The sequence below is a fragment of the Malaya genurostris genome, chromosome 3 (assembly GCF_030247185.1).
Source record: "Malaya genurostris strain Urasoe2022 chromosome 3, Malgen_1.1, whole genome shotgun sequence".
Lineage (NCBI taxonomy): Eukaryota > Metazoa > Arthropoda > Insecta > Diptera > Culicidae > Malaya > Malaya genurostris.
Window position 1 is genome coordinate 170,256,963 of NC_080572.1, and position 26,056 is coordinate 170,283,018.

The 26,056-nt window shown below is 37.5% G+C and overlaps 1 protein-coding gene and 1 long non-coding RNA gene across 2 annotated transcripts; one reads left to right on the forward strand and one right to left on the reverse strand.

Annotated features, from left to right (window-relative positions):
- Window positions 1-220: 220 nt before the first annotated feature.
- On the reverse strand, window positions 221-2,029 carry LOC131436420 (uncharacterized). Its single transcript, XR_009230621.1, has 3 exons — window positions 1,496-2,029; window positions 1,370-1,440; window positions 221-1,313 (listed from the first exon to the last, which is right to left on the reverse strand). It is a non-coding gene; the product is annotated as an uncharacterized LOC131436420 (long non-coding RNA).
- A 17,104-nt stretch (window positions 2,030-19,133) lies between these two features.
- On the forward strand, window positions 19,134-24,590 carry LOC131435945 (coiled-coil domain-containing protein 6). The gene is made up of 5 exons (XM_058604253.1): window positions 19,134-19,259; window positions 20,696-20,830; window positions 20,911-21,001; window positions 21,203-21,636; window positions 21,705-24,590. The coding sequence occupies exons 2-5, from the start codon at window positions 20,715-20,717 to the stop codon at window positions 22,417-22,419; spliced, it is 1,356 nt and encodes a 451-aa protein (XP_058460236.1). The 5' UTR covers window positions 19,134-19,259; window positions 20,696-20,714; the 3' UTR covers window positions 22,420-24,590.
- Window positions 24,591-26,056: the final 1,466 nt, after the last annotated feature.

Consider the following 26,056-nt stretch of genomic DNA (forward strand, 5'->3'; position numbering starts at 1 on the left):
CGGATCGGTTGTGTTTGCCAGATCGTTCCCCTAAACTCTTTTATAACGACCCGCCCTGAGGCTGGGTTTCTGGTCGGGCAACCCTAGGCACGACAAGTGGTCCTCGAAAGAGGTGGCGCTTAAACCATTTGTTCGGATAGGTGGAGCGATTAGACAGACTGATATTGGTAGCATCGTCGTGCACGTTACATTTTGGCGCCCAACGTGGGTAACGTGCACGACGATGCTACCAATATCAGTCTGTCTAATCGCTCCACCTATCCGAACAAATGGTTTAAGCGCCACCTCTTTCGAGGACCACTTGTCGTGCCTAGGGTTGCCCGACCAGAAACCCAGCCTCAGGGCGGGTCGTTATAAAAGAGTTTAGGGGAACGATCTGGCAAACACAACCGATCCGAAAGGTACTCAGTTCAACAATCAACTATACCGCAACAAAACCCAAGAAATTCGTTTGTCTATCCAGATAACCTAAGAACACCAACTCGCGCGTATCATCACTGGAGGAAATCGTCCACCCAGAACCCTAATCCGTATCCGAAACGCGAGTGGTGGGACTAAGATTCCCAAGTAGTCCAACTCGGAGTAAACCACAAAAACTACACAATTATTACGACGCGAAACATGAGATACCTCCTCAAACCAGTAACATCTGTTTAACTATAGCAGCTATCTACCTGAATAATATACACATCATTTATCGAAAGAACAGAAACATATTTATATTTATTAAGTCACTTTAGCAATTCGTAATCCTAACCTAGGTTTCCATCTCGGTGTTGCCTATACTAATTGATACCTAACTGTGTGCGGGTGGATATCTAGCTTGCTTCGTTAAGGTGCCATAATACTAGATTTAAAGCTCACTTTTAGGTGGGTGTCTAGGCTACCCCCTTTTAACCATGCGCATGGATTTAATTTATAGCGTACTTACAGCTTTCTTCGCAGCTACCTGCCTGTATTGCGACGCTCCGCCGAATGATGACGATGCTGGCGTCGATACGAATGATTCTGCGCTGACGGCGTTTCAGTATGCCGACGCCGGAGCGGGTTTACGGCTGGACGTCCTTCGTGGGTAACTGCTGACAGTGTCGGAACGCCGGACTGCTGTCAGCAACAAAAAACGTGCACACCGGTTGGTTGTGACGTGTGGCTCTGATGGGCGGAAAATGACGAACTTCGCCCTTCTGGCGATTTTGACGGAGATTGCCAGAATTTCCAAGCCAGAGCGTGGGGTCTAGAGCGCGTCGCTGGATGAAGAACGGTGCGGCGAGCCGAAGAGCGTCTAAAGTAGGGAATAAAAAGCCGTCGCACGGCTACACGACGCCGTGAGCTTATTGTATCGTGATTGAATAGCACCATTGTAAATTACCTTTGTTATAATTTCCTTCCAACGCACACGATCTTTTCCCGCACTTTCTACTGCTAATATTAACGCAACACCTAAGAACAGAACTATTACCAAGTTTTAAAGACATCTCATGTTTGAATTTAATACCTTCTAACACGCACCGCGGAACAAAAGTAAAAACACGCACTCTAGCCTCTTCCACGGTCTAGATGGAAATGGATTAGATCTTTTCCCTAAAACCCTCAGAATGCCGAATTTCAGTCTTAGCTAACCGGAAGTACGTAATTTTACCGAAGTAAGATTCGTATTTTCGAAAACCGAACTTCTTGGACAATAGTTTTAAGATTCGTTAGCTCATTCCCTCTCGAATCTTATGCATTCAACCATCTCGCGCCAATACCCTTTTTGCGTTCAAATCGTTATCTGGCGAACATTGATAAGACTACGCGAAAGAGGACTCTTCGGAGGCTGAAACCTAACCATTCGTATTGGTTTTGCAATATAGTGAGACCGATCGGTTATATAAAGAAGAGAAAAAGTTTGTATGCGCAAAGAAATGTAGATTAGCCACCGGTGTTCATTCTTCATCTGATTAGAGATGCCTAACTTTTTACACGGAAGGGAATTATTTCAAGCGGCGGCTGACTTATTTGAATCATGACAAACGTGACTGCTACACAGCATCATTTTGTTGTAAGAATTTCATTTTATTAGTAAATACAGATTAATACAGATTTTTTATACAAAGAATACAGATTTTCTATGAAAATATCTGGCATCTCTGCTCTCGAGCAGGGTTATTTTGACAACATCAAATTAACCACTCGAGCAGAGATGCCATTTATACAGATTTATCTGTATTATACAGATTTTTACATGCTCATACAGATTAGATACAGAGTACAGATTTTATACAGATTTCCTCGATTTAATACAGATTTATACAGATCTCACAAAAAGTAAGAAAAAAAAGCTTTTTTGTCTGAGCTATCTTTTAGTATTTGATTACAGTGACGAGATAAAAGTCTATCAATCAACGGACAAATAACAAATTAATATGGAAATCTGTTGTTAAATCTATTTATATTATCATTTGAAACCAATTTGAACTGATATTCAAGGTAGTAATCATGAAACTTTACTGTCAAACTGAGAGTTGTATAATCCGACTTGACGTTGCATATTGGGTGTTGAAATTCCAAGTCAAATAATGAAGACAACAATTTTAAACTATATGGAATTACAATTCAATTGTTGTGAATAAAAAAATAAAATAAAAAACTATGAAATTTCGTCGTTAAATATTCTTGTAAGCGCGGCAATGACTGATCGAGTCAACCATCCTACAGCCACAATCTATTGAAATAACTTCTAGGATCATTTTGTTGTAAGAATTTCAATTTATTAGTGAATACAGATTAATACAGATTTTTTATTCAAAGCAATACAGATTTTCTTTGAAAATATCTGGCATCTCTGATCAGTACACAGAACTGAACAACTGAAAAAATATGGAATATTTCTCGATATACACTGCACGAAAAAATAAGCTGTAAATACGGTTTAGAATCGCAATCTGATACTAACTTGGATGAGAACACTTTGTTTTTATAAAAATCCATATTTATATAAATATGTGTGAAATGTGCACGCAGAACTAAACAAATTAATCTTAATGTTAGTTCCAAAATTTTACCAACATTTCCAAATTATGTACTACAATTTCTTGATTTGAAAAATTACGGTTACGGTGAGAGAAATATACAATATCAGGCTGTTTAATATAAATAAATAAATAAATGCTATGTAATCCACAGTTTAACTCGGGAAATCACCTATTGCGCAGATCACCGATCTGGACAATGATGCACGTCCAAGAGAATGGAAGCTTAGAACAATGTGCCAATCAATTTACACAATGCGTTGGCGCATTTATCAATATTGGCACTTTCGTTTTCATACAGTTGCGGCACACAAAGGGCTCAGTTTTTGACAAGTAGCTGTTTCATGGGGAACAGCGTAGCCCACTTAGACTCACAGTATATCACGTGTTTTTTTAGAGGCACAATATAATTTGTGTTAAGCGACTCTCCCCTTGTGCACGTCTTACCTGCTCGAAACTTGTGCCTGTAATGGCGGCTTGCGCCAATCAAGCAGCGTTGCTGTCCATTTGATGTGTGAGGAAGTGTGACGTGTAGAGTGGCGCACGGTCATGCAGTGTTGCCCCACACAAATGCTTCAAAACAAATCAATTTAGTATATGAATAAACCGTAATTCGCCTCAACAAGAGCTATCAATTGAAGTTAAAGTAATAAGTATAACTTGTTCTTTTGCTTACCACAGACTAACAGACAGGACACTCAAATTAGATTCTTCAATCATTTTAACGGTCATTTAGAATATTCCTTTATTTGAGACAGTACTCATATGTGTCATGATGGCACCACGTTACCCTATCAAAAACATCCTGTCTGTCATCTAAACTGTGTTTATTTTTTTCATTTACCAACAGAGTTGCCATTCATACAGAATTACCTGTAATGTATTGATTTGTATACGTCCACGCGAATTTCATGCGGATACAGATTTAATACATATTGCCAAAACTATATACATAATTGTGCCTTCTTCTCATCCTCCAACGCAATACAAAATCGAACCCGTTTTGTTACAATATTTACTTGCTTCTGCTCTGCCGCCACTTAATTTCGGGTGAAAACTACCAACACAATAAAAAAATAGTCTAGATGAACAACGATGAGTCAAATAAATGGTTACCTTCCAACATCGCTAAAAAGTTAAATATATAATCAACGTAATCCAATAATTTATTGTGACGATTCATTTTCGAATATTTTGATGAAATCAGGCATCCCTGCAAGCAGCTGATAGGTGTTGACAAACGAGGGGAAAACAACTAGTAAAACAACGTTCACGTAACACAAGGGGTGTAGATAGTAAATAGCACAGACTAACAGACATGACAGTATAAGTAAATTCTTATCAAAATAATTTTTCGTGATTCACTCGTTCCACCTATATTGTACTGCGCGAACTATTTACTATCGGTACACCCCTTGTGTTATGTGAAAGTTGTTTTACTAGTTGGTTTCCCCTCGTTTGTCAACACCGATCAGCTGCTTGCAGGGATGCCTGATTTCATCATAATATTTGAAAATGAATCATCACAATAAATTATTGGATTACGTTGATAATATACTTAACTTTTTCAGCGATCTTGGAAGGTAACCATTTATTTTTCTCAACGTTGCTCATCTAGATTATTTTTTATTGTGTTGGTAATTTTCATCCGAAATTAAGTGGCGGTAGACCAGAAGCAAGTAAATATTGTAACAAAACGGGTTCGATTTTGTACTGCGTTGGAGGATGAGAAGTAGCACAATTATGTATATAGTTTTGGCAATATGTATTAAATCTGTATCCTGCATGAAATTCGCATGGACGTAGACAAATCAATACATTACAAGTAATTCTGTATGAATGGCAACTCTGTTGGTAAATGAAAAAAATAAACACAGTCTAGATGACAGAAAGGATATTTTTGATAGGGTAACGTGGCGCCATCATGACACAGGTGAGTACTGTCCCAAATAAAGGAATATTCGAAATGACCGTCAAAATGATTGACGAATCTAATTTGAGTGTCCTGTCTGTTAGTCTGTGGTAAATAGTTCGCGCAGTACAATATAGGTGGAACTAGTGCATCACGAAAAATTATTTTTATAAGAATTTACTCATAGTGTCATGTCTGTTAGTCTGTGTGCTTACTGCATTGCACTTATCATACTATTTATTAACATTTTTCAGTGCTAAACAAACTTTCCATTTGTCGAATTTTGGAATGGTTCGTCTGTTGAATGAAATTCAATTACGTTTTAGAAAATAGATATCGAAATTCCAAATTTTGACTAGAAGTTTAAACTATTCGCAAAACAGTTCACAGCAAGGTGGAGATAGCTTAGTATATGCACTTTGAATTCATAGACAATTTATAAAAATTACAATTTTGTTTTACATTCTAACTTTCCCTGAGAGAAAAGATAATGTGCAGCTAATTTAAATTCAATGTCATGAACACAATGAAAAAAATATCGCAATCAAAGTAACTTGTAACACACCGTTCATTTCATCTTAATTTTGTTCTATACATCAGAAGTGATCTGTCAAACATTGCCTTCACAGCCTATAGGTTTCGCCTTTTCAGCACTATTCATAACATTCATGAGCAAAGTTAAATACTACTTCATAACTCTTGAAAGTGAAGACGAGAGGTCTAAAAAAGCGCAATTCTACATTATTCATAGGCGATATTTACATTCGTTAGAAAATTACACATTTAAATATGAAAATGTCCACACCTCTATGTGGGTATAACCACGACGCATCATTACTACATTAATTCAGCTTTAAACATTCGCGTAAAATTTGAATCAATGCAGCGGAGTTGAGAAAAGGGCGATTATTAGACTCTCATAGGATTATTACTCTTATAGTCATTATTAAAGTTTCGTTCGTAAGTCATCATAAAACTGAAAACGTTTGTAGTTATATCGAATACAAAAGCAAATTTTGAATGAACACGCAACATAGTAATGGCTACCATCAGATATTTAAGCAGAGCGCATGGTTATTGCAATGATATTATGGTATGTTATTCTCAATTAATGGAAAATGTGATAATTTATTGCCTATTGTTTTTTCTACCATCCCAACGCAGTTAGAACTACCATTATGTTCTTTTCAGTGTACCAAGTGTAATCATCCAGTGTGTCATCTAGATTGCGTTTATTTGGTCATTTATAGAGAATTGCCTGTAATCAGACCCTGTCAGCTTGGAGCGAAATCAATCTTCAGTTCAGCAACGCCATCGCATGGCATCACATTCAACATATCATGTCAATTGTATGGGTGCACAGTATTTCTCTCCTCTACTTCTATGTTCGAGATTTGATGCGGACTCGCCTGAGGGTGCCATGTTCGCAAAATAGGATGTTGCTAATGATTTTTTCGGGAAATGTGAAAGCTGGATATCTTGTTAATATGATGTCTTTGCTGTAATGTATTGATTTGTATACGTCCATACGAATTTCATGCAGGTTTGTTACATATTGCCAAAATTAAATACAGAACTGTACGCAATACAAAATCCTCCTCCAACGCAATACAAAATCGAACCCAAAATGTTTTGTTACGATATTTATCTGCTTCTGGTGTGCAGCCACTTAATGTCGGGGGAAAATTATCAACACAACTCAAAATAGTCTAGATGAACAACGTTGAGAAAAATAAATGGTTACCTTCCAACATCGTATATAATCAACGTAATCCAACAATTTATTGCGACGATTAATTTTCAAATGTTATACAAAGCCTGATGAAATCAGACATCCTTGCAAGCAGCTGTTCGGTGTTGACAAACAAGGGGGAATCAGCTAGTAAAAAAAACTTTTATAAAACAATTTACCGAAAGTAAATAGTTCGCGCAGTTCAATATAGGTGGCACTAGTGCATCATGAAAATTCCTTTCTGTTAGTCTGTGTCATTATTACATACAAAAACTACAAGGATCAGCTCCATGGGGTTGTTCGAGCCATTGATGTGGAACAAGGCAACCAGAGATGTCTATCTCCTCTGTGTGACGAAGAGCAAGCAAAATTTCTCCCCTCGCACTGACAACTTCAACGAGAGCTCTCTTTCACATTTATACACCACTGTTGTATAAAATGTGCACGCATCATGAGTGCGTTTGTTTATTTCCTTTTACCTCTTCCACTAAATCGCATCAAAGTGCTAAAGCATTAGCTAATAAATTCTCTGAGGTGGATGCAGATACTTTCACAGAGGTGTACACGCCGGTGAGCACTCTGCTGTATGGTTTGCGTAGAAGAAGCGTGGACACGCAAAATCAGCAAAATAAAACAATTTATCGTAAAATTTTCGGTTTTCCTTGCAAATTTTTCATAGCAAGGCCAGATCTACTCTCTATTAATTGAAGTTCACAGAAGTGTTCGCTCACAATCACGCGCCAGTGGTCACTTGGATGTATTTAGACGAGAGCGCGTGTGAGTGATTCATGCGAAGAGAATGTGTTTCACTCGCGCCAGCTGCTTTAACCACAAGCACACACTCAAATGCTGTCTATTCGACACTGAGAAGAAGTGCGCTTTCCTCTTAGTGCGGTGCTTCGTTTTTTGCATCCTCGGTGTGGACAAGAATCTGACTCCAGCGTGTATCACTCTGGTGAAATGCCATCTCTCAAGGCAACCAGAATTTCTAATGATCTACAATCAAACAGTTCAATCAATCTCACACTTTTGAATTCGCAAATGCACGAGAGTCTGCTTAGATTGAACTTTATTAGGAACCAACACCGAACACGCGAACCCAGAATACAGATTTTATTTGTCGTGATTTGCATTTGTTTTGTAGCCGACGAAATTACACCAATAGCCCAAATGTATGCAATTATATGTTTGTACACTATACGGATATCGATATTTAAACAAGCGATACGGATATCGATATTTAAACTTCTCTTCGCCAAGCTTGTGTTCAAGTTTTGTATGCAAGCTGTTATTTTTATAGCGTTTCTCTACCATTCTGCGATTTCGGTTGAAGCGCTAACATTTTTCATATTATCAATCGAGTTCATCTTATATAAATTGGAAATTATTCTTATGCACTCCAAATTTACCCTGGGGTTGTTGTCAATTTCTCAGGCGAAACGACATAACATGAAATTTCATCCGAACTTGCATGACACAAGATCAGAGCATACCAATTAAAGCTTCAAATCGTTTTATAACACTTTTCGTCTTGCTGTGTCTAGTTACAACCTACCTCTAGCATGCTACTCGTAGGACTGAAACGTTAGCTATAATTTTACTTATATTTATAGATTCGCCTGCTTCCAAGAGCTATCGCTTACTCCTTCAAAACCGTCGACTATGGCAGGGAAATCCAGTATGCCGGAGAATTTTTGCTGACAAAATTGGACACTGCTAGCTATTAATCGACATTTCAATGATATACAATTAGAAATACATGGCTATGAACATTTAAATCAATACGTAAAAATATTTTCAATCAAATGGTGACATAATATTAATAATTGATACAAAATTGACTGAGCTGTAATTGTTTAAAACCTGACCACATTTCTACGTGTATTTTTCTTGAGTTTCTAATTTGCACCCCTATATAGAAAACAAAAATGTGTTCCACATTAAAAATAACGTTGGTTATAATTGGATGAGCTTTCGTTGGTTTTTTTGCAGAGTAAAAACTATTAATTTAAGAGCTGGAAAATTTTTCACACTTATTTACAAAGGTTTTTCTGATTGAATTTGGGATTTTTAAGCGTTTTGAAAACAAATTTGGACTTTTTTATTGCACAGTAATATTTTTTGGGTGTTAAAAGTAATGTTATTTTTAATGAACGTGTAAGAGCAGTAACCCACCCACTTGTACGCGGCGGGCAGATTTTCCCCCAGACGGCTGCCAGAATTCCGGCAAAAGTCTGGCAACAATGCAACAACCGTTTCCGGCAGAGAATTTCGCCTAGCGGTTATTAACGGAGTAAGATCAATAATATTGCTTTTCTCTCCTACAATTCAATCAATAGTTGAAGTCTTGCAATTAATTGTCTCCGAACGCCAGTATTTGTTGAAAAATTTGAAATTATAATGATTGTTTATTGTCACTCTCAAAGTGACGTTTATAAATGAGTGCGTTCAATGCCATTATCCGTGTTGCTAGTTGCGATTTTTGACAACTCGACATGATATCGTACATGATATCCCGGATATCATGCCAAAATGGTGATACGCGTTGGCATCAAATTGTATGGTATATCAAGTGATATCGCACATGATATCATCGGATATCAAGTATATCCGTATATCACTTGATATCAGCGCTAATGTGAACATACTATTACCTCGTCTCAAGATTGGTTTTTTGTACGTACACGCGGGATTGACGAATATCAAATGAAGTCGAATAAAAAAAAGGCGGGTGGGTAATGTAAGCGACATAACTGGATGTCGTGAATACGAAAACAACTGACATGTTCCTTAACACTTCCGAATATCAATTGTATGAATTATGCAAGCATTCCCCTTTTTCACATTTTTCGCAATAACAAAGAAGGCTTCACTTGATCTCGATTACTGTGAATTTCACACAGCGAAAAGTGCACAAATCTAACCAAACTGTTCTAGATTTGCACTAAACTGAGGATATTTCCCTTCGATTTGCGAACAACAAATCCTAATAGTTCTTTAGAAAACTTTTAGAGCCACTAGAACGGCTGATTTTGTGTAATGCTCTCCACCGTTGTTTGTTTTTTTCAATGCTAATGACTGGCAGCTGTGACGTAATCGCTCTTGTCGAAAGCGAAACTAGCTGTGCAGACGACACAAAACACATCTGCTCGCAGTGGCGATAGAATCTAAACTGATTCAATTTTTGTTAAGAGATTTCCTTTTATGTGATTTCGTTTGTAGCTTTTTCACTAATGGGCGGTCCTAACGGCTATAAAAATAGCCGCATACAGAATTTTAATGTCGATTATTTCATTTCGGATTTGCATAATTTATTGAAAGAAACTATCAATATGCTGTAGGGATTCGTTTCTAGCATTCAGAAGGACCAAATTTAGGATCTCACTACGATATTCACCACTTTTCGGAACATTTTTCTTGAACGATTTGTTGTACAGCAGCAGATATTTTGTTCTCTTCCTCAGAACGCGTTCTGATTGGCTGGTGTTGACATGGGTCAAATGAGATAGGTTTTTCAATAGTGTACTATTGAAATACTTCAATGCTTTTGCTATACACGTTTAAGTTGAAAAATTTCGATTCTATTGGTAGTTAGATTATATAAATCCTTCCACAGATCACTGAGCTATGAGCTTTCATAATACGAGAAAGGCAAACGCGCCTTATGAATTATCCTCTTTGATACTCGTTTATACCAACATTTCAGCAAAGTTGAATTTTGAACTATTTGAGATTATGCCACACAACTGAAAATTTTATCATAAAATTGTGATCATACAAGGTGAGATGAAAAAACTGCAACCAACTTCAGACTGCTGTCATTTCTAAACCGCTCGTCCCACAGCTGTCAGATTTATTCTAGTGACAGCTCATTATATTATTTACAAGCGCACAAAAGCATTTTGGTGGGAATTTTTCAGAAAAAAAGTTATTTGTGATGGAATTCAAGTGTGATAGTGTGATTGCTTTGCATTTGGCTGGAAAACCACAAGTGGCTATCGTTAGAGCCCTCCAGCATTTAAAAGTGAATAAATCTTTTGTGTCTCGTACCATCGCTCGTTACCGTGATACTGGTAGCGTAGCCCGACGTCAAGGAAGTGGACGAAAAAAAACAGCAACATCGGCAGAAATGGTTCGAAAAGTGAAGAAGCGAATTGAACGAAATCCGCGTCGCAGTGGCCGAAAAATGGCTCGTGAGCTGACCATATCGCAATATGCCATTCGGCAAATATTGAAAAATGAGCTTGGACTAAAGCCATTGAAGTTCCAAAAAGTGCAAGATCTTACTGATGCGCAAAAAAAAGTTAGACTCGAAAAAGCTAAAGAGTTGCTTCGCTTGGCCGAAAGTGGTGAACTGCCGAATTTGGTTTTCTCCGATGAGAAACCATTCGTTATCCAGCAGTTTGTAAACAAACAAAATGATCGTGTTTACTTGCCAGAGAGGTCAGCTGAAAATTTGCAACTTCGGTTGGCCACCAGAACTCAAAAGCCGGCCATGGTGATGGTGTGGGCCGCCATAACAGCCGATGGTCGCTCGCCGCTCGTATTCATCGACCGTGGGGTCAAAATAAATGCGCAAATCTATCGCGAAAATATTTTGGAGGGAGTTCTGAAGCCCTGGGCACGCAAACATTTCGGCCGCAGACCTTGGACATTCCAACAGGACTCAGCACCATCGCACTCAGCACGCGCCACCCAAGAATGGTTAAGAAATGAGGTTCCTCGCTTCATTTCCACCGCACAATGGCCACCAAAATCTCCGGATGCCAATCCGTTGGACTATTGTGCCTGGGGTATTTTGGAAAGCAAGGTTGGCACTAAAAAATACCAAAGTGTCGATCATCTCAAGCAAGCGCTTCGCCGAGAATGGGACAAAATACCGCAGAGCCACTTTCGGGCAGCGTGTGATGGTTTCATTGGCCGTTTGAAGGCCATAGTTCGTGCCAAAGGTGGCCAATTCGAACAAATCTAAACCGATTCTCAAATTTGATGTTATTTCCGACATTTTTTGCTTTCATTCAATAAAATTTAAAAAAAAATGAAAAAATTATGGCGTTTTACTTTGTTGCAGTTTTTTCATCTCACCTTGTATTTCCGATGGCATGTAACAAAACTTATGTTGATTCGTTAGATACAACAAGAGATATTCACGATCAAAAACTTATCACTCTCTCAGAGAGTAAATTTTGAAAAGGCACCCCATAGTAAAGTAAGTCGTATTCACGACAAAAGAAAAAAGAAAGAGGAGGGAAATAAACAAGACACGTACGGCGAGATAACGACGCAATTTCGCCTGGGCAATTTTGACAGCAGCCGGAATGCAGCCAGCCTTTTGACGCTTGCCAGAATTTCTCACAAGCGCCCAGTAAATCCGAGCATCGGACGCATCGTGCAAGAAAGCTTTTGACTGCGTTTCAAGCTTACATAGTGTATCGATAGAACAAAAGAGTGAAGAAATACCAAAGCAGAGAGCGGATGTCTGATACGCAGAGGATGGGATATATCGGGGTTGGATTTTCAACTCCGAACATAGGGCCAGAGTTTTTCTGGCCCTAAGAGGCAAATGACCTTAAGGTTAAAGCCTCTATGATCGAAACAAAAGAATGTATTTCACACCCTATCGGGAAGACGTCGGCTCGAAAATATCTTGTTTGATATTCCTTCGCTCTGTTTCTCTAGCGATACATAATGTAAACATAAAGCTTTTTTAGATCGACGCGGTTGATGCAAATGGTGCAGAATTGTCCGATGACGGGCCGATCGAAGCGCTACGATCGGCCCCATATCGTGCTCAATCGGACCGATAATCGGGCCGATGATTGGACCGATGCGGGTCGACAAAATCCACCGGGCGGGAATGATTAATTCGACAGTCCCACGACAAAAGGGCCTAACTGCAAATGAGAGCCTCTTTTTGTTTACTTTCTCTTTCGATTATTACGGCGCCATTACTGCAACTTCTTGAGCGTTTCCAATATAAATCGATAGCTTGTAGTTTTAACTTGAAAGTTTTGCGAAGATTAAGGCTTGAAATATAAAATCAATCCGATAAATCGTGAAAGAAAAAGTAAACAAAGAGAAACTGTCATTTTCAGTTAGGCCCTTTTGCCGTGTGACTGTCGAATTCTCCATAAGCGGCCCTTACACGAGAATTATTATTGTAATTTTTAATAACAACTAAAGTAATGATATTCCAACTTTGTATGGAGAATTCATCGTTACTTAAACTTACACCATAGACTAACAGACAGGACACTCAAATTAGATTCTTCAATAATTTTAACGGTCATTTCGAATATTCCTTTAGTTGGGACAGTGCTCGCATATGTCATGATGGCGCCACGTTACCCTATCAAAAACATCATGTCTGTCATCTAGACTGTGTTTTGATTTACCAACAGAGTTGCCATTCATACAGAATTGTCTGTAATGTATTGATTTGTCCATGCGAATTTCATGTATGATATAGACTTAATACATATTGCCAAAACTATATACAGAATTGTGCCTACTTCTCATCCTCCAACGCAATACAAAATCGAACCCGTTTTGTCGCAATATTTACTTGCTTCTGGTCTGCCGGCACTTAATTTCGAGTGAAAATTTCCAACACAATCAAAAATAGACTAGATGAACAACGTTGAGAAAAAAAATGGTTACTTTCCAACATCGCTAAAAAAAGTTAAATATGTTGTTAACGTAATCCAATAATTTATTGTGACTATACATTTTCAAATATTATGATGAAATCAGGCATCCCTGCAAGCAGCTGATCGGTGTTGACAAACGAGGGCAGATCAACCAGTAAAAAAACTTTTACATAACACAAGGGATGTACCGATAGTAAATAGTTTGCGCAGTACAATATAGGTGGAACTAGTGCATCACGAAAAATTATTTTTATAAGTTTTTACTCATACTGTCATGTCTGTTAGTCTGTGCTTACACCCCCTCTCAGCATGCCGTTCAATTTTGTTGGTCTTTGAGCGCGATCCCGTGTTGGTCTCCCATTGAACGATTGATTGGACGTTCATTGGACCAATGATCCAACGTATTGGACCAATGAAGGACCACCGTTGAAAGTTTTTTCTAAGAGGGTAATAATAGTTGTAACAAATTTGAATCGAGCATCAAGAAACATAATTGTTTTGTTTTTCTATTTAATAATATAAGTTTAAAGGCACATTGCTTAAGCTCTAAGATGCCGAGGGCATCAACATAATTGTTAGACTGAGACTTGGATTACGTGACATAAGCTTACACTTAAGCGCAGAAATCTCACGTAAGGGGCTATCCATAAAAGACGTCACGTTTTTTTTTGACGATTTTTGACTCCCCATCCCCCCTTTGTTACAAATTGTCACACAAGCAAAGACCCCCCACTCTCCCTATGTCACACGTCACGAATTCAAAATAAATAAAATTTATCTCAATACATTCTCAATATGTATGACAAACCATACAAATATGAGGGAAAAATCGATTTATTACATGCTGTCATTAGATTAAAAAATAACCCTAAGACTACAAAATCATCGGAATTATTTTATTAATATCAATTATATAAATTAACAAAAGTATTTGGTTGGAATTGATGAAACATTTAAATCATCTGTTTTATTCCTCCTAGGGGTACACAGATATATTATTGTTTTAGGTAAAGAATAATATTTCCTTAGTGTAGCATACAGGGCTGAGAAAATAAAGACCAAAACCTCATCAAAAAGAGATCACTGCCGATTTCAAGATTCAAGATCAGTTGATCAGTGAATTTTAAATCACATCGATCAATATCGGTACTGATCTTCCGTCACACAATGGGTAGTGATTTTGAGTTAAAATGATTCTTGATTTATGTAAGTTCAATCATTGGATGATTCGATAAGCTTTGATGTTGGCGGAGGAAAATCACATATGATCAAGATAAGACATGACATGATCTACGTCTGAAACATTTGATCTCCCACCCTTTTTCAAATGGAGTACAATTGAATAAACTGCATCAGAATCAGATAAGAGAAATTCTTATCATATACTATTACACGGAACGACCAAAATTAGCTCTGCGCCTAATTCGTATTACTGTTTTTGAATTAGTTGATTTTAACAACAAAATTTCGTAAATAACTATGAAATTAGTTAAAATTGAGAATTTATTTTGCTGGAAAAAACTCTTATTTTTAGAGAATGTGTTTAGTTGGCGAATATCCTGGACAAAAACCAGCAATATTTCAATCCAACACGAAATTCTCATTGACAACTAATTTTATTATTAAAATCAGAAAATTTGTTTCTATTTATCTATCACCATCATTACTGAAGGACAGCACAAAGAAAACAAAAATGAAATGAAAGTGAAGTGAGTTTCGAATGTTGCACTCTAATTGTATATGTCAAATGATGTCTTTTGTATCTTCCAACCTTCCGGGTAGCGCCGTCCGGTGTACTACTTGTATTCGGTTTTTGTTTTCCGAGTGCTCAAAGTTTTTAGTGAGAGAGTCGCGAAGTCGAATGAAAAAAACAGCGTTTTAGAAGAAAAATTTTTAAAAAGAAGTTTATGTTTCGTTTGTGTCTTTTTCTCCAATACAACATCGTATTTATACCTGCCAATATAGAAAAAGGCGGGTGGGCAATGTCAAAGACATAACTGGATATCGTGAATACGAAAACAACTCCGAATATCAATTAGTTGATCAATTGTATGAATTATGCAAGCATTCCTCTTTTTCATATTTTTCGCTAAAACAAAGAAGGCTTCACTTGATCTCGATTACAGTGAACTTCACACAGCCAAAAGTGCAAAAATCAAATTAAACAGTTCTAGATTTGCACTAAGCTGAGGATATTTCCCTTCGATTTGCGAGCAAGAAATCCTAATAGTTCTTTAGAAAACTTTTAGAGCCATTACAATGGCTGATTTTGAGTAATGCTCTTCACCGTTGTTTTTTCATCAATGCAAATGACTGGCAGCTGTGACGTAATCGCTCTTGTCGGAAGCGAAACTAGATTCTAGACACAAAATACATCTGCTCGCAGTGGCGACAGAATCCAAACTGATTCAATTTTTGTTTGTAGCTTTTTCACTAATGGGCGGTCCTAACGGCTATAAAAATAGCCGCACACAGAATTTTAATGTCGATTATTTCATTTCGGATTTGCATTTCATTGAAAGAAACTATTAGGATGCTCTACGGGATTCATTCCTGCCTTTCAGAATTGTGGAACTCACTACGATATTAAACACTGTGCGGAACATTTTCCTCGAACGATTTGTGGTACAGCAGCAGATATATTTCGTTCTCTTCCTCAGAACGCGTTCTGATTGGCTGGTGTTGATATGGGTCAAACGAGACAGGTTTTTCAATAGTATACTATTGAAATACTCCAATGCTTTTGCTATACACGTTTAAGTTGAAAAATTTCGATTCTTTTGGTAGTTAGATTATATAAATCCTTCCACAGATCACTGATACTTTGATACTCGTTTATACCAAACATTTCAGAGATTATGTCAAACAACTGAATATTTTATCATAAAATTGTGATCATATTTCCGATGGCATGAAGCAAAAATTATGTTGATTCGTTAGATACAACAAGAGATATTCACGATCAAAAACTTATCACTCTCTCAGAGGGTAAATTTTGAAAAGGCACCCCATAGTAAAGTAAGTCGTATTCACGACAAAAAACACCCGCCACAGAAAAATTTTTTTCGTTAGTAGTGTGCCATCTAGTGGCTAGTAGTCATTACGGTGTGAACGTTTTTTCGGTGACAGTACGCCGTATAACTGCAAATTGCAGAAGTCAATTCAACAATTTATGTTGGTTGAAAACAACGTCTTATATCTCTAATTCAACTAAAAAATTAGTTGAACGGAAATGAAGTGTGCTTTAGCTAAGAAATGACAACACGTTGAATTGGTGAATTCAACTAAAAAAATAGCAATTTCAACAAATATTTTATTATTATTAAGGGAATGCGAATTAAAAAATCTAAATTAGCAAAAGTAACATTTTTTTTAGTTGTCTCAAAAAATAACTAACTAAAATCAAAAAATCGACTAATTTTTCGCCAAAATGCTGATTTCGGTCTTTCCGTGTATCAATGCTAGAAAATCAAATTACTGAAAAAAAATGTCAGTGCATAACTTAAGTTAAACCGTTTGAAGGCGTCTTTTTTTTTTCTTCATATTAGGCAAAATTTATAATTTCGCTAATTTACTCGCTCCTCCGTGCACTTTTGCTGATCACAACAGAAATGATTTCCTGCATCATTCATTTCCGAATTTACAAGAAGAAGCTTTTAAATCAACAAATACACGTTTCCTATAGAATGTAAACGTTTATTGTGAAGATTTTTTCAGGAAATAGGGCAAAGCAGTAATATAATTAGGTATTTCAAAAATGCGCTCATTGAATATATTGGAGGACGTCACATTCCAAAAACCTCCCCCCCTTCCCCCTGTCACAAAAGGTCACGTTTTCTGAAACACCCCCCTCCCCCTTGCGGCGTGACGTCTTTTATGAACAGCCCCCAAGCTTACGAAGTCAACATTTTGAAAGTATATGCAATTAGGTTTTGCACGAACATGACATAACCTCACAAAAATGAACAGAATGAACTTGTTTTGACAGTCGACGTGTACTTGTTTACAGTTTAAAAGTTCATCGTTCGAATGTAAAAATTGCAAGTTGCCTCACACTCAACAGATTCATTTTTAGTTATTTTCACTGTGGAATACGTTTTTAACAGGCACTTTTTCGTCATTTTTTCAATTTTTAACTTGCAGTCGCAAAACAAAACAAGTACACGGCAACTGTCAAAGATGAACTTGATTCATCGGCAGTTCATTTGTGTCGTCATCGTGCAAAACCTAATAATAATTATGTTATGTTCATTCCGATTATAAAAAATAAATTATATTTAATTTCGTCATTTTAGAATGAGTTATTAAAATATGAATATTGAACACTCATTGAATTCCTCTTTCTAAAACCGGTAAATTTTGCAATAATATTCTCCCAACATTATTTTAAAAATTTCGATTTAATTGTGAATACCAATACAGATATATACATATTTTTTATTTATTACACTCAAATAAAAATTCACGTTCGATTCACTTGAAAAATCACGTAGAATGGTTTAAAATGTTAAATTGAATATTTTACGTGACGAAAATGAATGTTATACGAACAACCTCTAAAGTGAATAGAGTCATCACATAAGGTTTACGTGAATTGAACAAACGTCAAACAAACTACGTGAATTTCCAGTGTGAAAAACTTACAATTTTTTACTCCATCGACCGGACCATTCCAGTATGAAAGTTTCCATGAGTTCAACTGGACCGAGTGCCTATCTGGCATCTCTAACCCAGTAAATCCGAACATCGGACGCATCGTGCACGAAAGCTTTTGATTGCGTTTCGAGCTTACATAGTGTATCGGTAGAACAAAAGAGTGAAGAAATACCAAAGCAGAGAGCGGATGTCTGATACTCAGGGGATGGGATATGTCGGGGTTGGATTTCCAACTCCGAACATAGGGCCAGAGTTTTTCTGGCCCTAAGAGGCGAATGACCTAAAGGTTAAAGCCTCTATGATCAAAACAAAATATTGTATTTCACACCCTATCGGGGAGACGTCGGCTCGAAAATGCCTTGTTTGATGTTCCTTCGCTCTGTTCCTATACCCAGTAAATTCGAACATCGGACGCATCGTGCACGAAAGCTTTTGATTGCGTTTCGAGCTTACATAGTGTATCGGTAGAACAAAAGAGTGAAGATATACCAAAGCAGAGAGCGGATGTCTGATTACTCAGGTGATGAGATATATCGGGGTTGGATTTCCAACCTCGAACATAGGGTCAGAGTTTTTCTGGCCCTAAGAGGCGAATGACCTAAAGGTTAAAGCCTCTATGATCGATACAAATGTTTAACAATCTTTCTCACCCTATCGGGAAGACGTCGGCTCGAAAATGTCTTGTTTGATATTCCTTCGCTCTGTTTCTCTAGCGATACATAATGTAAACATAAAGCTTTTTTAGGTCAGCGCGGTTGATGCAAATGGTGCAGAATTGTCCGATGACGGGCCGATCGAAGCGCTACGATCGGCCCTATATCGTGCTCAATCGGTCCGATAATCGGACCGATGATCGGACTTATGCGGGTCTACAAATTTCACTGGGTAGCGATACATAATGTAAACATAAAGCTTTCTTAGGTCAACGCGGTTGATGCAAATGGTGCAGAATTGTCCGATGACGGGCCGATCGAAGCGCTACGATCGGCCCCATATCGTGCTCAATCGGTCCGATAATCGGGCCGATGATCGGACCGATGCGGGTCGACAAAATCCATCGGGAAGTGACATTGTGGATATATTTATCTTGGGTAAAATAACGACGCACTGTCAGTTTTGGGCATTTTTAACGAATTCGAGCAGTTTTCCGTGTAACGCTTTTGTGGATTTCTCATCTGCTTTTCAAGCAGCTTCTACGAAGTGGTCTATCGTCGTAATTTTCGCTTTTGCAAAGTACTCGTCGCAATAAAAACAGCAAAATTTGCATTGAATTTCGTTCTTCGGGTGCCGAATATTGTGTAAGTTAGAACTTTCGTATTTCGTGAAATTATTAGCATATTCAGATCGTAGTAGTGAAAAATAAAAGCGAAAAAAATCCAACGAAAAAGTGAACTCGCTACCGAACAGCAGTTGAGCTCCGTACGGCAAAAATTCACTGCCCCTTTTCAGCAATTTTACATCAGAAGAAAATATGCGAATAATGGCCATTTCTGGCTGTTAAATATTTTTCGTATGAACACATTCACGATTTTTCTGTGAATTTATAATTGCTTGACATCGGGTCAAGTGTGCAAATGTCTATTGGTAGTGCGTTGAACATCGGAGTAGGTACTTGTAAACTCGAATCACTCTTAAAGAGTCGGCCTGTCTGTAGATAAAACGGACAAACTGCTCTCATTATTTGGTTTGTTGGACGTTGAAAAACGGAGAATATTTTATGAAATCATGATAGATATGCCCTACTTGTTACCTAGCTAGTGCTTCACCCAATACTTTCCGATCAGTTTAAATCGAAAATTAAATTATTCCTTTAATAAACATGCAGTGCAATTTTATGTAAGCTGCAAAATTTCAAGAATGGGTTATGGGTAGTGTCAACCAAATATCAAAGTTCAGTACATGTAAATACTCTCAGTATAAATGTTCCAAGTGTAATCTGAAATAGATTTGATGTGTGTAAAATTTAAACAACTTAATTTTAATAAAGTAATTTTGTTAACTTGAAACATTTCTGTATAAGTTTAAATAGTTTCCGCACATTTTATTCAAACCATAAATGCTATTCACTAACCTTAAGTAAAGGGAGCAGAAAATAAGATCTAAAAAACTGATTCTTCAAGTTTATCTTCAAACTTCAACCAGTTATCCTCTTTATTCGCGTTCTCAAAACTCAAAAGTTCTGCTTTCTAGATTAATAAAATAACGCTTTGATTCTCCCATCAGACAACTTTCTTTTCGGAAATTCAATATAGTACAGTAGATCAAAAATTAAATTGAGCTTGTTTGTTCAAAATTCATTTTTCGTTTATTTTTTTCACTCAATAATCATATCCTTGCGGTAATAATTCCATCGCCAAAGAAGCAAAGAAACTACCTTTTAGACAAGCTTTACTGACTTCAGATAACGAGTATCTAATTATGCCTGGTGCTATTGTCGCATTGAAGCTGAGAATCCCTGCATGCACGCTTGATTAGGAAAAGGTCTTTCAATCTCCCACCAAAAGTCAAGTTTTTACTTTACCTTCCATATTCGATAAAGCAAAAGTTCCGCTAGAAAAGTAAAGAGGAGATTCTAGATATAAAATATGATTTTATGGAATATGTCTTTTAGATTAAGTACCTTGACAATAAGAATTAACTGACAAAGTATCTGTTTTCATTTGTATAAGAATTGTAAACATTGGAATATTTATTTGATTTGAAACCAATAATGAAATTTGCATTCTTCTTTTAGGAACTGTGAAAATCTGACAATGGACAGCCCATGTGAGTCTGAAAGCTCACTGGACGGTGGAGCCATGCTACCACCGAGTCCGGTCTCCCGGGAGCAACTACAGAAGCGTATAGAAAGCTTAACGCAACAGAACAAGTATATATTAGCTTCATAATAAACAAAAATAAAATAACTATCATACCGTTCTCTTTATACCTTTTTCCTGTTCTTTATAGGGTCCTAAAAGTGGAACTTGAAACTTACAAAATTCGCGTTAAGGTTATCCAAGAGGAGAATCGTTCTCTACGACAAGCATCTGTTATTATTGTAAGTAAAGCATCACAACTTCTTTCGTTCAGAAATATTTACTAACAAATTTAATTACATTAGTAAATAAAAAACCCTTTGAACACATACAACATAAAATTGATCTCTTAAAAATAATGATTTACGCTGCTGCAAACATATCAGAAGAGACTTACTTTTTCATATTATAGTAGATTGATTGAAATCTTGTTTTATTTTCAGCAAGCAAAAGCCGAACAAGAGGAAGAATATATCTCCAATACGTTGCTGAAAAAGATCCAGGCCCTTAAGAAGGAGAAAGAATCGCTCGCTCATCACTATGAACGCGAAGAAGAGTGTCTAACCAATGATCTTTCGCGCAAGCTGGATCAGTTGCGCCAGGAAAAGTGCAAACTTGAACTGACACTCGAACAAGAGCAGGAATGTTTGGTTAACAAGTTGATGAGAAAAATTGAAAAACTTGAGGCGGAAACGTCAGCCAAACAAAATCACTTAGAACAGTTACGCCGCGAAATGGTTGAGCTGGAGAACACATTGGAACAAGAGCAAGAAGCTTTAGTAAACAAGTTGTGGAAGCGTATGGACAAATTGGAAGCGGAGAAACGATCACTGCAAATCAAACTTGATCAGCCTGTGTCGGATCCAACTAGTCCTAAGTGAGAAATAATGTTATTTTTATTTTAAAAATTGCAAAAAAAAAATCATTTCGTCATAATTTTTCTAGGGAAATTAATCATCGTAATGAAAACGGCAACGATACTGCCTCGCAACTGACAGCGCACATTCAAAATCTACGCTCGGAAGTAGATCAGCTACGGGGTAATTTGGCTGCTGCAGAAAAGGAAAGCAAGGAGAAATCTCAACAATTTGCTCAGGAAGAAAAATGCATTCGAGACGAAAATAAGCGCCTACAACGGAAATTACAACAAGAAGTGGAACGTCGTGAAGCTCTCTCTCGGCATTTATCAGAGTCGGAGTCTTCGCTGGAATTCGAAGAGGAACGCTTGTTCAACGAGAGTGTTTCGGCATTTGGTGGTGCCGGTAGCAGCGGTAATCGACCGCTCAGTCCCGGTGCCTTGACAAGGTGTCACGCATGCGGTCAATTAGTTACTCGTCGAACCAGCGAACGGTTCATCAAGCCAGCGATTCCAATAGGTCTCAATACATCTGCACCGAACGTCTTGCATCATCACAACAGCATGGGTGCTCACTGCCATCCCGCTGGAGGAAGCACCGGAAGTGGTACCAGCAGTGGACATTTCCCGATGCTGTCCACCGGTGCTGGAGGTGGAGGTGGCAATGCTGCTACCAATACCTCACTGAACAGTAGCATTTCGTCATCCTCAACATACAACACGAGCAGTAATATTTCCTTCAGCGGAAATTCGTCCTTTGTGCAGCCGGCCAGTCCAATGGATACCTCAATGTGTAAGGACTAAGCGCGTACAATTTACTCTGTAATCAAATCGGGCACGATACACCTTCTCTAACAGCATTGTTTTGATTACAGAAAAAAACCATACATTAATAGCAAGTCAACACGTATGAATCGATAAAGAGCTGAATGAATGCCCTTATTGTTACTGATTTACTATTTCTTATATCTATTATTTACGAATTAGTCATTTATGAATATATTTTGTGAAACAAAATTCAACAATTCAAGTGCGCAGCGTTGTGCAGTGCACCGGAAAACGAAGTTGGTGCGTTGCAATTTGTTCGACACAAGGCGAGCTTAGGGTGATAGTGTGTTAGGATAAATCTCATAAACATTGAACTTATTTTGGATAGAATTACACCAGAAAACAAATTAATTAGAATGAAGCTCAAAGTCACGTCCTTATACTGGTGTTTCGAGCCACTTGGTTGAATGCTATTGACAACGAACAAAGTGAGTTTTAGTCGTTCTCGGGAAGCTTGATTCTACAACGATGTGTTCATCATCTAATTTATCTGACTTTATAAAAGGATCAACCGTACGCGAAGAATTATCGAAATAAGAGAATATTGTAGAATGTGTCTGCAATAATATTCAACCAACTGGAATGATGAATCCACATGCGTAATGGTTCAGGTTAGAAAAAACATTTATTGCTAAGCAATCTATCAATTTCGTTACACAGTGGAAATAGTCCTAACACACGCTGGGTGTTATAAAGACAATTTATATTTGATTTATCGTCGATGAATGTCGTACTATACAATAAAAGCGCAGTAAAGCTACAGCATGAATATATATTATCTAATACTAGAGGAATTTTAAAATGTTACTAGTTATCGTAACAGGATAATGAATGTGCTGCTCAGAGATGGAAATATTCGAGGTGTTTAGAGTAAGGAAGGCTACATTGGTTGCAGGAAGAATGCGGTAACTTAACGAAAGCTTAAATCCACTTGCAGGTAGCGCTACGAAGTACTAATTCTGCAGTAGTCGAACCAGGAGAGTACTTATTAATACACATACATGTACACAGCACCTGCTTCTTTCATCGTATCTGAAACATTAAATGATCATAAGAACACTCCCATCCGCTCATGCTATTCAAAGCTGTAAGTATAAGGAATGCAAGAAGAAGCATCGTTTATAACTGATCATACCCAACTTTAACAATACCACAATTGACTACTTCGAAACAAAACAATCGAACTAAACAACAACAAAAACAAGAACACTGCATAATTGTTAAATTATCGAAATACAACAGAACACACGTACGGATTGCCAACGTATCCTAGATGCAGCCAGCGCTAGCAAGCAAGTGTAGGATTTACAGTCAGATAGATAGCTTGAAAATAGTATGAAAACTGTTTTCTCTTTCACTCTCTCCTATGCGTTACTAAATACCTAGAGAACTGATGAAATGATTATTAACTCAAAACACGATACTGAAACTCAAATGTTATCCTATTTTACTTCACATTCGGCTATACGAGTAAATGTACATCAAATAGGTAACGGTGCCGTAAACGTACTGAATCTAACGTTCGATTGCTTTATACAAATCATAGCAAAGCGTGAAAGAGATTCCCAACAATATATTTTGTGTAAATTTGCTATATCATTTTATTATAAAAGTTTTACATTAATAACCATAAGCTGTGGACTATTAGCCATCTGCACCCAAGCACTTGATCAAAGATGATACACGAAACGGCTATTTCAGGAAATATTTTCAGATTTCATCCGATTGCGCATCCTAACGTTGATAATTTAAGTTTATTTGCTTGATGCGTAAGACGTTACGAGTGTGTCGCGTAAACAGTGAACTGATTTTCTTGTTCGTTCATAATCATCCTTCGATGTAACCTTTGGCGTCAGTATGAAATTTCAGTTCGAACTGGCAAGCTGATAAAAATAAGAAAATTCCAGTGTATTTTAACATAATGTTCGATCACAATCGCAACGAAAAAAAATAGTTGAGCGAACTGTCTTTTCACATGAGACTCAAATATTTGCCTGTCAGCTTACGCGCTATATCTATTACTATTATAATTTTTACGATACAGGATCTTTGATGAATAAATAATCGTAATAAACGTTATAATTGAATGTTGCGTCGAAAATAAATGCAGTAGAGAAATTTTCTCACCCACCGTTGGGACAAAATAATTTCGTTTTTTTATTCGTTCGTACACCAACTATTGCTCACTAGAGTAGCGCATGCTCCAGTTTAATGAGTATTAAGACAAAATTACTAAACACATTTCGCCCTTGTTCACTATACAGTAAATGATATGTTAATTGTGAATTTCCCCCTACGTTTATCTGTGTTATATTAATTTCACATTTTAAGATGCCGTAACAAAAGACGGTGACATAACCGGATAACTTGTATACGAAAAAAGGATTGTTACACTGGACCTGAAACGATAATATAGTAAATTCGGATACTGGTCCAGTTCCAGTTTTGGGATATACAACTCGACGGGAGTTGTCCTCCGTAGGAGATGTGATGATCAAATAAAAAAAACTTGTGGGAATCATCCAGGTGACGCTGAAACGTATCGAGAGTTACCGTATCTTTCTATGGGTCCGCGGGAAACACCCCCGGCTACGTAGACCCGGCAGGTGGTCCGCAAGTTGGCCACTGACTAGAGCGCTGTACTGAATGATTTCTAATATTTGAGGTATTTTTTCTGAACATGGCCTGTATGGTTCTTTTGCTAATCTTTTGCCGTTGTCTATCATCATTAGCTGTGGGATTTATTTGTACCTATAAGGATCACATCTACGCGATTAGACAATGGGCTCTCATGTCTCTTGTTGAACATATATTAAAGTAATGTTCAACAAAGTCATCAATACGTCCACACAACTTCCTATCTCATGCCTCCCCGTGTGTCTATGATGATGACATTTGGTCAATAGAACGGCGTCGACTGGGTGCTATCACCTTATGCGTTAGTAGCAGAATGAGAGAGTGCGAAATGACTTATAAGTTAAAGCTCATCGCAATCATAATTTATTGTTTATTATTGTAAAATCAACAGACTCATTCTAGTTCTAATGATAATTTCTAATACTAAGTAAAAATTTTGCTTGAATTGTTTTGCGTGGAAGGTTGAAGTCAAATCCAGATGATACACGATTGAACGATCTTAGCAAGCCTATAACGGCACCGTTTGTTCCATAGTTGGTGCGACGTAGAGGTAGTCGAAGAAAGGCGTTGTTACGGAGAGCACGAGGACGAACATTGATATTAACCTCACGGAGCAAAGCGGGGCAGTCAATCCTATCAATTATTTAAAATATCAGCTATCATCAAAGCACGCGACAGCTCTCGTCATACTTGTAATGTGTCAAGATCAATCAGCAATCCGCGACTTTCATAGCTCGGCAGTTGATGTGGATTATTCCAAGGTAATCGTCGAAGAACAAAACGTACGAATCTACGTTGTATGGATTCTATTCTATGAGCTCCATTAAGTTAAAGAGGGTTCCAGACTACTGAGCAATATTCCAAAGTAGAACGAACGAGTGTACAGTATAGAGTCTTCAGGCAATAAATATAATTGAAGTGCTTAGTCATTCTAAATGTGAAGCGATAAGCTTTCGCAACGATGTAGTTGATGTGC

What these genes read in the sequence shown, in the direction of transcription:
- LOC131435945 (XM_058604253.1), top strand. Translation starts at nt 20,715, where the DNA reads ATGGACAGCCCATGTGAGTCTGAAAGCTCACTGGACGGTGGAGCCATG. An exon ending in GACAAGCATCTGTTATTATT is followed by an intron (nt 21,002 to 21,202) that starts GTAAGTAAAGCA and finishes TTTTATTTTCAG; the next exon opens with CAAGCAAAAGCCGAACAAGA. An exon ending in TCGGATCCAACTAGTCCTAA is followed by an intron (nt 21,637 to 21,704) that starts GTGAGAAATAAT and finishes TAATTTTTCTAG; the next exon opens with GGAAATTAATCATCGTAATG.